The sequence below is a fragment of the Prionailurus viverrinus genome, chromosome A3 (genome assembly GCF_022837055.1).
Source record: "Prionailurus viverrinus isolate Anna chromosome A3, UM_Priviv_1.0, whole genome shotgun sequence".
Classification (NCBI taxonomy): domain Eukaryota; kingdom Metazoa; phylum Chordata; class Mammalia; order Carnivora; family Felidae; genus Prionailurus; species Prionailurus viverrinus.
The window spans coordinates 76,891,045-76,909,779 of record NC_062563.1 but is presented as its reverse complement, the minus strand read 5'-3'; the positions used below and the strand labels follow the sequence as shown (position 1 = coordinate 76,909,779).

The window sequence follows — 18,735 nt, the reverse complement described above, 5'->3', positions numbered from 1 at the left end:
TTTGAGAGACAGAGACAGAGCATGAGCAGGGAAGGAGCAGAGAGAGAGGGAGACACAGAATCTGAAGCAGACTCCAGGCTCTGAGCTGTCAGCACAGAGCCCAACGTGGAGCTTGAACCCATGAACTGTGAGTTCACAACCTGAGCCAAAGTTGGATGCTTAACTGACTGGGCCACCCAGGCGCCCCAAAACTGATTTTTTAAAGCACAATAGTAACCGCATTATGGAATTAATTATATATGTTAAAGTATGACAACAGTAGCACAAAGGATGGAAATGTATTTTTGCAAGATTCTTACATTATATATGAAGTCGTTTATTAAATCAAGGTAGATTATTATACAAGTGAAAGATGTATATTATAATTTCTAGAGCTATGTTAATATGGTAGCCACCGACCACATATGACTTGAATACTTGGAATATGGCTAGTCTAAATTGAGGTGTGCTGTTAGTGTAAAACACACCAGATTTTGAAGACTTAATATGAAAAAAAGAATGTAATATGTCTCCATTTTTATTATAGTTACAATATTTGGGGTATTGGTTTAATTAGAGTTGTTTTTATATTATTAAAGTAAACTTTAATTAGAGTGGTTTTAGAGCAGGGGTTTGCAAACTTTTTCTTTCAAGGGCAGATAGTAAATATTTTAGGATTTGGGGGCCACGCAGTCTGTGTTCTAAATACTCAGCTCTGCCACTGTAGCATGGAAATACCCATAGACAACATGTAAGAGACTATGTAAACGAATGAGTATGGCTATGTTGCAATATAACTATTTAACTTTAACTATTAACAATACAACCATATAAGTATATTTAAATATAACTACTTAAAATAGGTGACCCGCTGACTTTGGCCCATAGGCCATATCTTGCTGTACTAAAGTAACCACTACAACAAAAACAAAACAGCCCAGAGAAGCACAGTTTACAAATTGAAGGTATGAGAGACAAATTCCCACTTACTCCAAAAGAAAGCAGGAGGGAGGTAAAAAGTGACAAAGAATAAACGGAGCAAAAAGAAACCAAATAGTGAGATTGTAGATTAAATTGAACTACAATAATTACATTAAATGGAAATGGGACAGATTGAAAGGAAGGTTTGTGAGGTCGTGCAAAAAAGCAAGACTTAAACTGTTATTTACAAAAGCACTCACAGACACAAAGACACAAAACACAAACATTAAACAGAAGGATGGAAAAGGACACACCATGCAAACTAATCATAGGAAGGCTGGAATTGTTAAAATTAAAGTAAAATTCAAGGCAAAAGAATATTGACACATGTAAGAAAGATGTTTAACAATGATAAACAATATTTCACCAAGAAGATGTAACAGTTCTGTATCTGTATGTCCCTATTAACAGCATGAAAATTCATGAAGCAAGAACTTACAAAACTAAAGGAAATATAGACAACTCCACAATTACAGTTGAAGATTTAGCATACCTTGTCATTGATTGATTAAACAGGAGGACAAAATAAAGCAAAGCAGTAAGGATATAGAAGGACTGAACAACACTATCAATTTAACCTAATCAACATTTATAGAATAGTAAATTCCAAATTCAGAATATATATTTGTTACAAGCACATGAGGAACATTCATCAAACTAAGTCTTCTTCTTGACCATAAAACAAGTTTCAGTGTATTTTAAAGGATTGCAAGAATATGCTCTGATAAATTAGAAGTCAATAACAAAAACATAGCAGTAAAATCTCAAAAATATTTAGGAATTAAAAAATCATGCTTCTAAAATCCATGGGGTCAAAGACTAAGTGAAGGGAAATTAGAAAATATGTTTAACTGAACAACAATGAAACACAATATATCAAGATTTGTGGAATACATCTAAAGCACTGCTTAAAATTCTTTGTAGCTTTATATATTTTAGAAAGAAAGGCTTAAAAGTAATGATTTAAGCATTTACCTTATGAAGCTTAAAAAAAAGAGTACCCAAAATAAGTATAAGGAAATGATAAAGAACGGTAATTAGTAAAAGAGAAAAAAACAAAAAAAACCCTCAGCAGTAGATAATTCAACAAATCCAAAAATTGGTTCTTTGAAAAGATCAATAAAAGTGATAAGCATCTAGCTAGACTGTAAAAAAAAAAAAAAAGAAAGAAAAAAATTCCTTGGAAGATACATATTACCAAAGCTGACACAAGAAGAAAAAGAAAATCTAATGATCATTATAGAGAGTAAATTCATAATTAAAGATTTTCCTACAATAAAATTCTAGGCCCAGATGATTTTCTTGCTAAATTCTAGGAAACATTTATGAAAGATAAATCTTACTAAAACAGTTTCTGAAAATAGACATGTCCAATTTGCATAATGACCTGAAAACAAAACCACACAAGGATATTATAAGAAAAAAAATTACAGATCAATATCCCTCATCAACGTAGATATAAAAACCCTTAATGGAATAATAGCAAATTGAATTCAGTATGACAACACATCGTGACTAAATGTGGTTTACCCCAGAGAAAAAGGTTGATTTAACACTCAAAAATCAATGCAATTCATTGCACTAGTAAAGGAGAAAAATCATATGATCATTTCAGTAGATCCCAAAAGAGGACTTAATATACACTCATGACTTAATTTTTTTCAACAACTACAATGAAATTTCCTCAGCCTGATAAGAGGGCATTTAGGAAAAACCTACAGCTAACATCATACTTAATGTATAAAGAATGAATGTTTTCCACCAAAGAACAGGAAGAAAGCAAGGATGCCCATGCTCAGTGTAGTATTAGAGGTCATAGAAGGTATAACAAAGCATGAAAAAAAGCTATGAAAGGCATACATGTTGGAAAAGAAGTAAAACTCTATTCACAAACATTACTGACTGTGTATAAAATCCTAAGAATCTGCCAAAAAACGAGAATTAAAAAGTGACTTTAGAAAGATCTCAAGACACAAGGTCAATATACAAAATGATATTTACAATAGAATTAAAAAACAAGAGATTTAGAGATAATTTTAATGGAAGATGTATACGATACCTACACCAAAAACTACAAAACACTTAGAGAAATTAAAAATCCACATAAATGGAGACAAGTATCGGGTTCATGCATTGGAAGACTCAAATATGTTGTTGGGATTTCAGTTGCCCCAAACTGATCTTTAGATTTAGTGGAATCACAATCAAAATTCCATTTTGCTTTTCAGTGGAAACTGACAAACCGGTTCTTAAATTTTATGGAGAGGAACAGGACCCAAAGCATTCTTGAAGAAAAGGGTTGAAGGACTTGTACTACCTAATTTCAGAACTAGTTGTAAAGCTGCAGTAATTGATGTACTATGGTTTTGGTGTAAAGACAGATAGACTGATTAGAAGACAAGAGAGAGTTCAGAAATAGACCACAATTTACACTGTCAGCTGACTTTTGAAAAAGACTCCAAGGAAATTTAATTAGGAGAAGGAAATCTTTTTAACAAATGGTGCTGTGACAGCTGGCTCTGATGGAAAACAAGAACCTCAACCCCTTATACACACAAGAATGATTTGAGCTCATGGACTCAAAATGAAAGCCAAAACTAGAAGGCTTTTAAAAAAATATTTAGCAAACTGTGACCCTATGATAGGCAAAGTTTTCCCAGGTTTCTTTACAGAAAACGTTGATAAATTGAACTTCAAATAAAAATAACAAACAGTTTTTGCTCATTAAAGACAAATAAATGAATAGGGAGGCTGCACACTAGGAGAACATATCCACAATACAGATGTATAAAGAATTCCTACAACTCAGTAATAAGGAGACTATCATCCAAATAAAAATGGATCAAGACATTTTACAAAAGAAGACATATGAATGGGGAGTCAGCACATGAAAATGGTGCCCACAGTTATTAATTATCAGGTCAATGATAATCGGACTCAACAGAAATGCTAATACATAAATGTTGGAATGCCCAAAATTAAAAAGACCAACACCACCAAATGCTGGGGAGGATCTGGGATTACTGGTGGGAGTATAAAATGGAAGTACTTGTCAGCTTTTTATAGAGGTGAACGTACATCTGCCCTGTGAACCAGCAATTCCACTTCTCAGGACAAACGAAATGTAACCATAGAAGGACTTGTGTCACAATGTTCATAGCAACTATTAGTTATGATGGCTAGAGCCAGGGGCAGCCCAGGTGTCCTGGGAGAATGGATATATGGCTTATGGTGTACTACACAATGGAGTTCTGCTCAACAAGAACAAATTAGTGATACGTGTAACAATATGGATGAGTTTCAAAAACAAACTAACAAACAAACAAACATGCTGAGTGAAAGAAGCCAGACACAAAAGAGTGCATTCTGTATGACTAACATAGTATGTGACATTCTAGAAGAGGCAAAACTAACCTAGTGTGAAAATCAGAATATCAGAACAGTGGTTGTTTGGGGGAAAGGGACTGACTGAGAAAAGGAACAAAGAGCTTTCTGGAGTGATAAGATCTGCACACACATATCACAAATGCCCACACCAGTTACAATGAATCAATTTCTTGGCTTGGAACCTGGGCATCAGGTTTTTTTTTTTTTATAGTCCCTTCCTATCTCCATACACAAAGTGATTCTGGTGCATAGTACAGGTTGAAAAAGAACACACAAGAATCTCAAAATTTTGTCACCAAGCAATATTTGTAATTTTACAAATGGGAACTATAAGTTCAAAGGATTCTTATTAGTACTGTAAAAACATTCTCTGGATAAACGTGTATGCTTGTTGGTTGGGTAAGAAATGCCCAACTTGTATGTGTCTAATTTTCACCTTGGCTGCCAAGAGGTTCAGAGCCAAATTCAGTGCTCAGTTTAGTGATTAACATCTCAGTGCCTGATAAACCAATTTTGAGGGGCGAGGGTTTGGGAGATAGAAGATGGGGGGATTAAAATATCCTGTTTCACATTTTAAACTACGTCAAATTATTTGAGGAAAATGATGGTGTATAAATCATATAAAACGTTGGTCATTTTGGAAAAAAAATATTTTTTCATTGAGGATATAAATACATTGATTGTATGCTTCTCCTTCTTCTCAGAAAAAGGTTCGATTAGGAAAGACTTTTGGTGTTGCTTGAATGAGTCCTCTGCTAAAGGTACATCACGACTCAACCAAATGATCGAATAACGTAAAAAATACATCATTTTACAATACAACCGTATCAACAGGGAAACTCTTCACTCAAATTTGATTATAAGGGCGAGAGTGGAGGAACCCACGTAAGAGTATGGAACATGCTAAGAGTCCCTAATGGATCGTAGATGGCATAAAAAATTTAAGTGCACTTCATTACGTTCTCAGGGTAAAGAAATCAGATCTGTACGCAAATGTGCTCACTGTCCTTCTGTTTCTGTGATGATTGGTGTGGGCTGCTTTGATTTTATCCACTGGATAGGATATTTTCTGCCCCTTCTCATTTAACAAAACCATACAACCTTGGCCCCCAGGAGAAAATAAAAGGTCTTTATACCCAAACGGCATATTCTAATATAACATTAAGGAAAAAAAAAAACAAAACACAACAAAAAGCCTCTCACCTGAGCTGTTTCACTGTTAAGCAATCTAGTCAGCGGCTCCTCTGTTTGCACTTTTCTCCCGGTTGAACAGGACTCAGCACTTCTCTTACCACGGATGTTTTTTTCTATTAACCTACTTAGCATCTGATTGACTTGCTTTGTTGCAGCCTTTTGAGAAACAACCTGTTGATTGAGAGTAATAATGTATAATGAAAACTTTTGACACTTGTAAAACAAAAATGCTTCTATGTCCAGATTCTTGAAAATTCTAAACTTGCCAAGCTTTGAAAAAAAAAAAAAAGGAAGAATTAAAGAGGAAACCAACAAATGGATGTTATAGAAAGAATATAGCAGTTGGCAAGATCCAGACCGTTTCTCATCAATAGTACAAGACCAATTAAAATTAGTGTCACTGTTATACGCTCTTTAGAAATTATCTCTACAGATAACTTGCTTATTGAAAACGGCATTTTTACAGAAAACTGTCACATTCTAAAACTGCACATGAATTCATTATTAACCTTTGCTGGGAGTGGATCCAGTACATCTTTTTAGTTTAAATTCTTATTAATTAGAATCTTCGTTTTCTATCATTGAAGTGAGCCTAATGAATGTGAACGTATAAAAGGAGCTTATAATGTTGCTTACTTTCTTATACAGGTAATTTAACCTTTGAGTAGATGAGTAACAGTTCGTGCCACCTGGTACTGTGCACCAGTATCAAAGGTTAAGTTCTACAACAAGCCTGCTGTCTCTCAGGTTCTTTTTCACACCGTGGTGTTATCTGGGGGATGACTGACTCTTAATAACCTTGAAGTAGACACGGAAATCGAAGGGCAGATCCCACAATTCAGCTGGAAGATTAAAAGCCACAGTGAAGATCCTTATGTGAAGTATTTGGTCAGCAGCTTCATGTTTACAGCAGCTGAAAGTGCCATCACCTTTCTTCATGGGTTAAAGAGGGGCCAGAAGATAGGAACAGCACAAGGGGAAATAATGGAGTAGCCAGTGCCAAAACAGAGAATGAATTACGTTGGCTAGGCGAGCAGAGCCTTAATTTGTAGTCTCTCAATTTTTAGCTTCTATTGCCAAGTGTGTTCACTCCTTCCCTTTAAAATATGCTGGTGTTTTGTGGCGAGGTCTAAGCTGTCACAACACCATTCTTTATTCGCCCCTCCTCCCGGATCCCGGCTTCTCAAAGGGTAGCAAAGCCATTGCTTTTCAGTACCCTGACAATTGGCATTGTTCCCTAATCACTCAGGGTTTCTTTATTTTCACCACTCAAGTCTCCCAAACTACTGGGAAAATTCATGGGTAACCACCTTCTGAGTCACACTCCCACTGAAGTCATCTTAGTGATAAATGCTCACCATACCACTGATGCGAAACAAAGGGTTTCCCAAAGCTGTTGTACACCGGTTCGTTCTGATGAAAGACTGGCTTGCCAATCACTGTGAAAATGTGTTTTATGATAGAAGGGATTAGTTGAGATACTGAGGTTTTTAATGCCTCACTTTAGGTATAAGAGTTTCTGGCCTGGGAGCCTCTGATGTACAAACAAAATCTAATCTAATATATTCAGTCCTCTGTGAGGCTTTCTGGAAGAGATGGTGCCTCCTGGATCTGCCGTCAGTTGGCTGGATGGGCAGGTTGCGCTGCCATAAGCATTTCTAGCTAATAAACAAGATGATACCCAGTTTATGGAAATTTTCTATTTCTAGGGGAACTTTTAAAATGGTAAGAGTGAAGTGGGATAAGTTTTACTCTTAATTGTGAACAGAGGTAAAACGTTTTCTCAAAGATGTAAGAGTGAAGATAGAAAACACTCTGGGCATCGCAAGAAATCAAATAAAATACTACCCAAATAGGTGTCATCTTCAAGAGAGAGGCTATTCAGATCAGGTATTTTTTATTTAATTTTCCATTGGCACTTCAGTGTTCCAAGAAATCAGGAATACTTTTGGCCTCCTGAAATCTAGTGAGCCAAAAATGTGCTCACAAATGAGAATTTATATTCTACTTTTCTCACACAGTATAAATATAAATAGAATTATTTTGAGAATTAAAGCTCAAGAAGGAATTTTATGAACTTTCAAGGTCAACACAAAGATTACTACCACGAATAATAATATATATATTCATCCCTGGATTTGCTGCTAACCTCAGATTTAGAGTAAATGAAGGGACAAACTCTTACTTGTCTGAAACGGAAGACAGCTTGAACATTTTCATTCTGCCCTACAGTTACTCCTCTGCCTAGGGAGAGCACTTAGGAAGGATGGGTGTCTGTAGTATTACAATATGGATTCAAGCATCATAACAAGGAGAGAGATATGATAAGCTGGTAAAAGGATCCTCTACTGGCTGTGGAAGAAACAGCTTATTCAGAGGGTTGAACGGGGGCCTTCAATAATGCTGGTTTTCCAACGTGGCTTTAACATTCTCATCTGGGAATTCTAGAGCTTTAGCTCACCTCAATAAGCATTCTTACTGAAATATGGTTTCCTTCAGTGAATTTTGGACATTAAATCCCAGTGGATGGTATAAATAGACTGTGGTAGCCTGATGATAGATTCTTCTAATTTGACAGTGTTACCTCAGGAGCCATCGGAGCTACTAAAGAGTGATTTCAGCTATACAGAACATCATTTTGATTGAGGCAAATGCCCCAAAAGATTTGCCTTTCAGAAAAAAAAATATCAATGTCTCTACTGTCTTGACAAAAATTCATTTCCAATTTAACTCCAGTAACAGTATTGGAGGACTTGTGTAAGAAGGCGGCTCTGTTTACAGGGAACAGTTTATGATGCCTTGTAAAAACCTAGTATTGGAAAAATACCTCCTTTTTCTTTTGCAAAAAGATGCTGTAAGTTTGCCAAGATTCTTAACGGTGATGTGCTATTTTCTAATACCTAACCAAAGCATATTTTTGTTAGGAATACTAAATTTAAAAGGTACAACCATTTCTGCTGAGGGAAATAACATTTAAAAAAAATGAGCATTCATAACTTTCCTTTGAATACTGAATGATAGAAATATTTTATTTACCTAACGGTATATGTTTTCTGGTCCACTGACTTCTTTTTTAGTATCTTTGTCCAAAGAGTGTAAGTCCAGGATTCATTCAATATTCTGTTAAATAACTAGAGTAATCCATGTATGAAGTAACAGAAAACGTTTTTAGTTACTAATAAGGAGATTCTGTCTGGGACTAAAAAGAGAAATCTGGGGCCATGTGGTTGATACTCATTCTGGACCTAAAATGATTTTTGTTATGGAAGCAATCAATTGTGGAAACTAGCCTATACTTTTATCATTCAGGGAAACTGAGTACAGCACAGTTTATATTGTCATATTTTGCTTTTCAACATTTTCAAGTTTAGTATTTGCAACATTACAAAATCTGTAAACTTTAAAAATACTTATTCACCACATGGTGAACCTATTTTTATATTAAGATTATAACATATTTATGTGCACTTAAAATACTACAGAAATAAAGTCTTTATTTAGTAACTATTGATCGGCTGTGAACTACATCCCCAAAACCTCTTACTGTCTTTATATCGGGGGTGGTCATATTGTTAGAAATTAACTAAGGTCTTAAGAATGCATATTATTCTTAGTGTTTGCTTTTTACTCATAATCAAAGCCCTCTAATCAAAAGGGAAGAATAAAATATTTTTGATTGAGGCTCATTGGAAAAAATGTTTTATGTTCTATTCTCTGCATATAAAAGTGGTTTCACAACAAACATCTTTTGAATTTGATGAAACTGAAAAATTCTGGTGGATAATAATTAGAATTTTACATCAGAGGATATAACTATCAGTTTTTAAAATGGCTTCTTTTATATTTCAATTAAGTTTATGAAACTGAAAAACTACAGAAAAGGAAAAAAATCTACTTAAATTAGTGTAGATTAAGTGGTGACCATTATTGCAAGGGAGATACTACGTTAAGGAAATGGCTCTTTGTTTTGTTGCAAAAGTGATAAAAACACAAAAGTCAATAAAACTGTTAAAATAAGTCTCAGTAATTACCAAGATCAAAATCCACTGGCTTTTTATTAAACATGAACTTTTGTTCTGCCTTCTGCAATACGTAAATAGTGCTGACAATTGGTTTGTGAGGCATTTGCTACAATAAAATGTAATTGTATCATGAGAGAAAGGTGACAATCAGGAGATCATGAAAAAATTACATATTCTCACTGGTAGTTAATTAGCCATGCAAAACCTCCTCAAACAGATATTCTCTTCTATTAGGAATGATTACTATGCAGGCCTACAGATGTCAATACCACAGTCATTCAAATACTTCTTTCCCTACTAATTGAAGGTTGTAAAGCTCTGGTGCCAAGGTTTTGCTTCCAAAGAGCTAATTTATGACTAGAAGGATATTTTATGTCTTCAGTTGCAGCAGCTACAAAATTCAGCAAATCAGAACCATCTGTGCACTGATACTTGACTCACCATCCATCTAGCGGCCTATCAGTCACGTTAGTTTGCATCCTGCATTCTTGGCTCATGAACACTTGTGATGATCCAAAGTTCATAAGAAATATTAAAAATGAATGGCATCCTGACCCTACCTTATTGCACATGCATCGGGGAGAAAAAGCCCTCCCCACAGGTTTTGCATGTGGATAGTGTCCAGGAAGGACTGGACATTTAGTTGCCTGTCCAGTAGCACTGCTCACAGGAATCTCAGGTTTCCCCCACCCTGTAGAAAATGTTTTAAATCCTAATTCTTGTGTATTGTTTCAAGTTCTCTCTCTCTTTTTTTAAGTCAGTGGGAAGATAACAGAGTATAGGAGAAAAGGGTAACTTAAAACTTTTTAAAAGGTTATTTTTGTAGATTGATATATCAGTGCATACAAGCAGTCTGGTTAAACCTAAGAATATCATCATTATCACCCCCAAATTATGGAATTATGGCCAAACTGGCAAACAAAAGCAGAGGGCAATAACCAAAGAAATCTGAAGAAAAGCAACGAATAAAGGTTGTCCTGAATAAAGTCAGATTAGCCTTTAATCTTACCCTGTTCGTGTCTCTGTGACCTCAGCAACTGCTTTATTTCTTTAATAGTACCCTAAATAGGCCATGGATCCTACTGTTTTTCTCTAAGAGACAATAGGTCAAAAGAACTTGCAACAAAATTTCCTGGAGCTCAGTTAGGAGAAATAGGAATTAAATGTAATAAGCAAGAAAGTGGGTTGTCAGACTCCCTCTGAGACCCAAAACAACTTCATTTGGTAGAAAAGCCTCACAGAAGGTAATCGTAGGATCCCAGGGACTACGTTACTTACTTTTTGATTGTTTGGAGTATCCACATTCACACTCTCTCCTTTAGTGGAAAATTCCAGTGGTCCTAAAGGTGTTCCACCTGGGTTCAGAATTTTCTTGAGCATTTGATAGTTTGGCTTTTCATCATATGCTAAATTATGAGCACATACCAAATACTGGGCTATTTCACCTGTGAAGTGTAAATTTTTTTTACATGTTATTCGTAATTGGCAAGAATTGTCAAGACTCCAATATCATCAAAATCTCTCTATTCTGTCTTACACGTGCACACAACACACATCCTGAAGAAACTAAGAATAAACAGTTCGATGCAAAGCACTTTTCAAATGATATCCAAAAATGACTGAAATATAGTGACTTAGAGATTTGACAAGATGGGAGAAACTGGTAATTTTTTTACACATCTTTGTTGATATGTTTACATTTCACTAATCTTATCAAAGGAAGCAAATTTTAAAATTATAGTTAGTGAGTTTGATTTATGAAGTGCAACTACTAAGAACTACATGAATAATATAATAGGCCAGACATGCTTCATACTTTATGTTGAAGTTTTAAAAATTCAGTTAAAAACAAGTGTTACTTATTATAAACCTCCTTACTTCAACGGAAAAAAAAAATCACTGCAAGTTTTAATTCAGGCTTTGATTTTGAGATTATAAAAGTACATTTAGAGGGATGCCTGGGTGGCTCAGTCAGTTGAGCGTCCGACTTCGGCTCAGGTCATGATCTCACGGTTTGTGAGTTCAAGCGCGGAGTCGGGCTCTGTGCTGACAGCTCAGAGCCTGGAGCCTGCTTCAGATTCTGTGTCTCCCCCTCTCTCTGCCCCTCCCCTGCTCATGCTCTACGTCCCTCTGTCTCTCAATAATAAATAAACGTAAAAAAAAATTTTAAAGTACATTTAGAAATGAGCTTGAATTCTAGGTTTTTAGCCATGACTAATTTTAGAATTCATCGAACCTCCCTGGAGTCCTCCACACCTAGCTAGCCTAGTGCATTCACTAGTGCATTCATTATATAGCCTTTCTGATTTAGAGCAGAAGGGTAAAATGTTGCTACATTTTCTTTTCAAGTTTGTTTGTTTATTTTGAGAAAGAGAGAGTGCAAGTGGGAAAGGGGCAGAGAGAGGGGGACAGAGGGAATCCCAAGCAGACTCCCTGCTGTCAGTGTGGAGCCCAGTGTGGGGCTCGAACTCACAAACTGTGAGATCATGACTGAAGCCAAAACCCAGAGTCAGATGCTGAACGGACTGAGCCACCCAGGCATCCCTAATCTTTTTCTAATGTAATCTCTTCCCTAGAACTGTAGTAACCCCCTTCCCCCTGCCAGAAACTGTGAACTACAAACTTCTAAATACAAGCAGAATTAGTAACCCAAAGTTACAAATATAGCTGCCTTAAAACAAATGTAGTTTTCATTTTTGTTTCAGATGGAGATTCAATCTAAAATCCAGACACAAGTTAAGTGATCATACCATATACTGTTTAAAATCTGGCATGTTTTCATTTGTTCACAGAGATGTTTAGATACTCCACTTTTTACAAGCTTTTCCCCTTCAAAAACTTATTACTGACACAGACACAAGTACCTCTTACTAAGTTGTTTATATTCCCATGGCAGGGAAAATCTGGGAAGCTTTGTGGGTTGGCAGGAGTGACTTCCTAATCCTTCCTTTCCCCTCCAGGCCCACCTCCATTCCAGTGGGGAACCACGGACCCTGGGTTTATCTCCCTATGGGGAAGAATTCCAAAAGGGACAGTCACCATCCTGTTCCGCTATGAAAGTCGGAGTGACCATTTTATACCATATTGTCCATAGCCATTTTCTAGGAATATAAGGCTACTGTGGCGAAAATGAGAACTCTTAGCTCCAGGTTTTTTTGGTTTTGTTTTTTGGGTTTTTCTTTTTTCTTTTCTTTTCTTTTTTCTTTTCTTTTCTTTTCTTCCTTCCCTTTCTTTTGATACTTAGGCAATTATAATGCAACCTACTTTTTCCCCTAATGTCTAAGATATACCAAATTCTGTTCTCTAACATTTGATCAAACAGATCTCTATTAGCTAGCAAGTAGTTATAACTCATGTTTCCAGAAGCCCATTGGGGAGGTTTGATTGCTGAAGGGATGATTAAAAAGAAAATGAGATTAAATTACATTCACTGTTATTTTAATGTAAATATTCTGTTGTTCTTTGGCCCTTTCAAGATTGGTAAACCAGGTTTGGCATATATTATTATAATTCTATTAACCAAAATATCCCAAATGGAGGAGAGAGCTGAATAATCGGGGAGAAGTTTTCACAGGTCACCATTAGAAGGCAATGGAAGATGCTGGCACTGCACCAATGGACAGCAGCTGTGCGGCAAAGCCTTCATGGGTCTGGGGCTTGGAAAAATGAGGCATCGGTGAGGTAGGAAAAGGAGAGAAAGAACCGCCCTCTTATAAATTCATTATTATCAACCTGAAGCTTAGACTATTGTGATGTATTACTGCTTTAAATGTGAGCCTTCCAAGATCTAGATTTATTATATTAAGTATACTTTTTAATTTACTAGCATATTTCTGGAGCTATAAAACAAAATGCTTGGGGTAGTATGAAATGGTGATATTCTTGAATCATCTGCTTTTAAGCTAATGAAATATTAAGTATCATTACTATCAAGAAATACAAACTTTTCAAACTATTATTATTACACTGAACTAGACATGCGTGTTTCAACCTCTGTGGTGGTTTTATTTCATAAGCTGCCTTAGTAATAAACCTTTTATAAATCGGATTAATTGTCATGCTTGCAATACCCACTCCTCAGCACGACCAACTAAGGGATCTTCAGTTAATAGTAAAGTTTCAAAGTTTTATGCTTTAGAAACAGAAATCTGCATTTTATAAAATAATAGGATGGTCTCAAATAAATGGTTTGTACTGAAAATGGGGGACCGGGCACTTCTGTCATTTCTCATTATCATCCAAATCTTCTGATCTCCAGTAATAGAAGTGTCCCGAGTATACACAGGTCCACAGGCATTTATCTTGTGGGACCCAGGGCATCTGGGCTTTCTTTTCCATTCCAGAACAGTTAGTTGCCTTTCGTGCAGGAGGGGCAGAAAAGGTAAAGGAGATACACAGTGAAAAAAAATTTTTTTGACATCTCCCATCTCTCTTTTTTGCTGTCTTATTGAGTAAAACATAAACGGTATAACTTGGTCAAAATGTCAATAAGCATATTAGCCAAGAAAGAATATTGGCATTTGAACCACATCACTCAGTGCAGTTACAGAAAGGAAAAGCCTTCAGTCCATCCCCTGACCCCCAGGAGAATACTCCCCCTATGGCGCCTCCATCAGAAGAGGGACCACAGAAAGTGGGAAGCAGGAGGCACAACACTGGGGCAGGCTTAGGACTTGGGGAATAGAGGTGGAAAAGCAGAACTGCTTTGTTCTTCTTTCGTTTCCCATGGAAATGAACATTTTCGTTTCTTGTCAAAGAAGGGCTATAAATATAAGTTTAAGATGATTTAACTCTACTTTTAAACTCTCAGATGGAAACTGATGCTATTTGACCTTATCTAGAGGGTCAGCGTACACATTTACTTTCATAAGTCAGCTAAAAGCTAACGTTGAGATTACCCAATATAGAGAGAGAACAAGGTTCTTTCTGCTTATCTGTCTCTGAGAAAAAGTGAGGCTGACAATAGAAGGGACTCTTTTCTCTAAGACAATCGAACTCATTTGCTAAATTGGTGAACTACGTGCTATGCATGCATATGCAAACGACAGGCACTTGGGTAATTCTGAATTGACTATTTTTACTGATAATTCTGTCAATTTAAAGAATTCCAAAACAATCCATACTAACTCAAAAGAGAAAACCATTTAATGAAATGTACCTTCAAATCCCAAGGTTATATGCCTTTGCTAATCCAAAATTTTTTTGCAGGCTGTTCAGAGCGCAAACCCTGAAGGGTTCAGCGATGCAAGTGTTCAATGATTTGGTTATTTTATTTTATTTTTATTTTATTTTTTTAAGTTTATTTATTTTGAGAGAGAGAAAGCGAGAGAGTACAAGCGGAGGAGGGGCAGAGAGAAGGAGAGGCAGAATCCCAAGCAGGCTCTGCACCATCAGCACAGAGCCCCGTGTGGAGCTCGAACTCAGCAAGATCATGACCTGAGCCGAGATCCAATCAGATGCTTAACCAACTGTGCCACCTAGGCACCCCAATGATTTGTTTTTTTTAAATTAATGATTGAAGGTGCTCTTTCCTTAGATCAACTTTATCTTCTTTGAACAATATGAAGAGGAACAAAAACAGAACGTCAACTCTAAAAATACTAGATACAGTTGACTATTAAACCTGTATATGATACCCCCTCCCCTGCCAAAAAAAAAAAAAAATCAGTCAACAAAGCCTACAACACTGCCTAAATATTTTCTTGTAGCATTCTTGTGTTCTAATGTCAAAGAAGATGTAAACATTCTCTTCTGTAGCAACTTATCTGTAACCCTGTGTAGGGTTTTCTCCGACCCATGTGGCAGTGGGAGAGTGTGGGTTAAGCAAAAGCTGTAAAACAAGAGTGACAAATGTGGTGACGTGTAAATCACATAGGAGAAGGTAGAAGTTATCATTTGACTTACAGCAACTGCTTCCGGAAGGAGCCCATTTAAGCACTGACTCAGGAAGCTCATCCAACAGACTAAAATGAAGTAGAGTAATACACAATTAATTTGTTTGTAATCCTGCGATTTGTTGTTTTGATAAGAAAACAAAATTCAAATTCTGTGTTAGTAGGTCACCCATATTGTGACCTTCAATATTTTTTTCACCCACCTGTTATGGATAACAGGGTAAGTAGAGGAGGAGGGGATCCCTCCATTCTCACTGACCAATTTTATATCAATCACCTAGAAACTAAATGTAGATTTATACTATAAATGCTTGCATTCGAAGTTTGTAATACAAAAGTAGGGATATCCATCATGATTTTTTCTTAAAAACAAGAAAAAATACATAGGAAAATTCGATCTGGATTTTCAGGAGATTTTTCCTCAGGTACTTACCACTGGGGAGGGGCAAATTAATTATTTATGTATACTGTTCCCCAGTGGGAGCAGTATATGCTATCCTATGATTCGAGAGGTTAACATTAAATAACCAAACAACAAAACAACAACCAAGAAAAGTCATTTTTCTAACTCTTTCCAGTGTTTTAGACTGAACAAGTACAATTCTTTTAAGTTGCTTCATCCACCAGTAATATAAACATGCAACTAAAATTACTGACATGAACGTCTGATTGACAAACTCAGGCCCAGGCAGAATTGCAACAATAAATTCACTGATCTAATATTACCCTATGTCAGGTAGATAAAAGGCATAGGGAGATAAAGTATTATGACTGTATACTCAAGCATGCCCTTACAAGGAAATTCAGAGTATGCCTTCTTAGCAGTTGAATGAATTATGATTATATAATATCAGAAGTTTAAAAATGTCTGTAGCTTATCTTAATTATAAACTTCATTATGTATCAGCTTCACTGGCTTATAGATTTATATTAGTAATTAAATAAAAATGAAGATATTAATATACATAAGGATCCCCAAAATGGAAATAGAGGTTACATTTATTAACATTATATTTTATTATTTTACATGATACACTATTTTTGTATTTGAATATACACACATAGGCATATTCTTTAGATATCCACAATGAATTCAACTACATATGTATATTCTTAAAAGATTACAACAAATCATATTCATAAGTTTTCTTAAAAGAAAAAATACACATAATCAATAAAATTAAAATGTGAGCCTTTTAAATATAGTACATTATTCAAATCAGGTAAACTGAGGTTAAAAACTGGATATCCAGATTGCTTATACATGCCCATTTCTGTGCTTTGACTTGACCCATACATTGAAGAGTGTTGGTTAATATGGACACATTAATCACTGCAGTAAAAAACTGATTAGATAGTTCTAATATTGACTTATATGAATGTGTTCGTTTGGGGTAAGGGACTAGGATGGTCAAGATTCCAGGCAGAGAAATATTTCATATAATATATCCGTACTTACAAATGTAACCTGCATTACTTTGCATCTGCAGGCTATATCCTATCAGGCACTGACACCACACTGAATTTGAAGACTGATTTCAAATCAGACTGATTTACCCCTTCTGTAAACTTCTGTTGGGACTCACCCTACTTAAAACATAGCTGCCTTTTCCAATCACAATATTACACGTGTGGATAACTACTGTTGAGCATATCCTAGTATATAATGAAAAACTGGCTATTCTGTGCTGCATGCAATTGCTTTCTGTTAAGCCTTATCAGTGAGAAATTAGTAAAATAGTAACATACTCTGTTCTCAGTCTGACCTAGTTCTCTGCTAACAGATTCTAGATGAGAAGAATTGAATGAGGAATATTAAAAGTGTTTATGTGGTTGCAAGATTATCTCTTATATAAATACCTTATATAAAAGTTTTGTTTGTTTCTTCCTTAAGAAACAAAACTTCCCTCCAAGATACAGAATTAAGAAAGAGGTATATTGCTCTCACTTGAAAAATACAAGCCCAATTTGTCCCATTTCTCGTTGTTGCTTCGCCCAGTTAATATCAACCCCACCGAACTCAGACTGCCTCCTTATACATGTACAATGCTAATTTGAAAATACTCTTCCTTGAAAAGACTACCACCTAGAATCTAAGCTTTGGAAAACACCATGTAAAAGAACAAACACTTCACTTTATGTTTTGCATGACAACTCACATACATGCGATTTCATAGGTGTCTTCTTAATTGATTTTATGTCTGTAAGGTGTTTGGTTTTTCAAAAAATAGTTTTCAAATTTCAGAAATTTGCCTTGGTTCTCAGACTAGGAGAATGGCAATCTTCTCTGGGATATTTACTCCCTTTAATGTATCCCTTCAGACCTGCCGCTGTACGTGATGGAATACTTGAAAATGTGTACTTTGTTTTAGCAGTCTGAACAGCCACAGGGTCCCGCAGGCTCCGCTCCCAGGGCAGTCTCCCACATAACCACCGCAGCAGGCAGTAGCCGAGGGTTTCGAGGTCACTTCGTCTGGACAGGGCTAGAGGAGGAAGCATTGAGAAAGAAACATGAGGGACAAGCAAGTTTTGAGACAGAGAGAAATTGTCGAATGAACTACCACTGATGAAATACGAAAAAGCCAAATGGGCAAATGTGTTTTGTTTGTTCAGCTGGACTAAAACTTAAACGCCCAGGCTTTTGGCCCCAGTCCACAGACAGGCAGTGACTTGTTGCTGTTGAAAGTAAGGGTCAGTTTCCTCACCTCCTCCAACTTCATCCTTCCTTAGTCTGGCCTGTCACATGAACTTGATCTCCATGGCCTCTGACATGATCCAGACAACCCATAACCTGGCACCAACACTTTCTCAAAGAGCCAAGCAGTAAAACAAAGAAATAAATGTCTGCAGCTAAATTGCTAACATATGTTCCAGGAAGTCCATGGGGTCTGCGTTGGTCATGCAGAGACCCTTTGAGTGCAGACTAAACACTGATGGCCTTTCCTGTTCCACTCACACTGGGAGCATTTGATGTTGGAAGAATATGACAAAACTGCCATCTAGTGTGCAGTATTAAAAAACAGGTCTGTCGTAAGATTTTTCAATTAAATGAAAGTACAGGGTAAAAAATGCCTCCTGCTTTTAGGTATCCGGTTCTAAAATTTTACAAATATTTTCAGATATATAAGCAGTGCCAAGCTAAAATTCTGGCCAAATATCCTGAACAGAAATATAAAGGTGAGGCAATGGTGTGCATGGGGTAGAGGCAGAGGTGGTTGGATACAGATTTTTGAAGTCAAACAGAGGCTTTCAGAATTTACAATAAGATGGCTTTTCAT

At 36.2% G+C, this 18,735-nt stretch overlaps 1 protein-coding gene across 7 annotated transcripts in view; it reads right to left on the bottom strand.

Annotated features, from left to right (window-relative positions):
• Window positions 1-18,735, bottom strand: part of VRK2 (VRK serine/threonine kinase 2) — a 104,476-nt gene that overhangs the window by 9,806 nt on the left and 75,935 nt on the right. For all 7 annotated transcript variants that reach the window (XM_047851853.1, XM_047851854.1, XM_047851852.1 and 4 more), the window contains 4 exons: window positions 17,820-17,940; window positions 15,468-15,526; window positions 10,842-11,008; window positions 5,551-5,712 (listed from right to left, as the gene is read on the bottom strand). In XM_047851853.1, coding sequence (XP_047707809.1) covers window positions 5,551-5,712; window positions 10,842-11,008; window positions 15,468-15,526; window positions 17,820-17,940 — 509 coding nt within the window. The remainder of the gene's footprint in view (window positions 1-5,550; window positions 5,713-10,841; window positions 11,009-15,467; window positions 15,527-17,819; window positions 17,941-18,735) is intronic.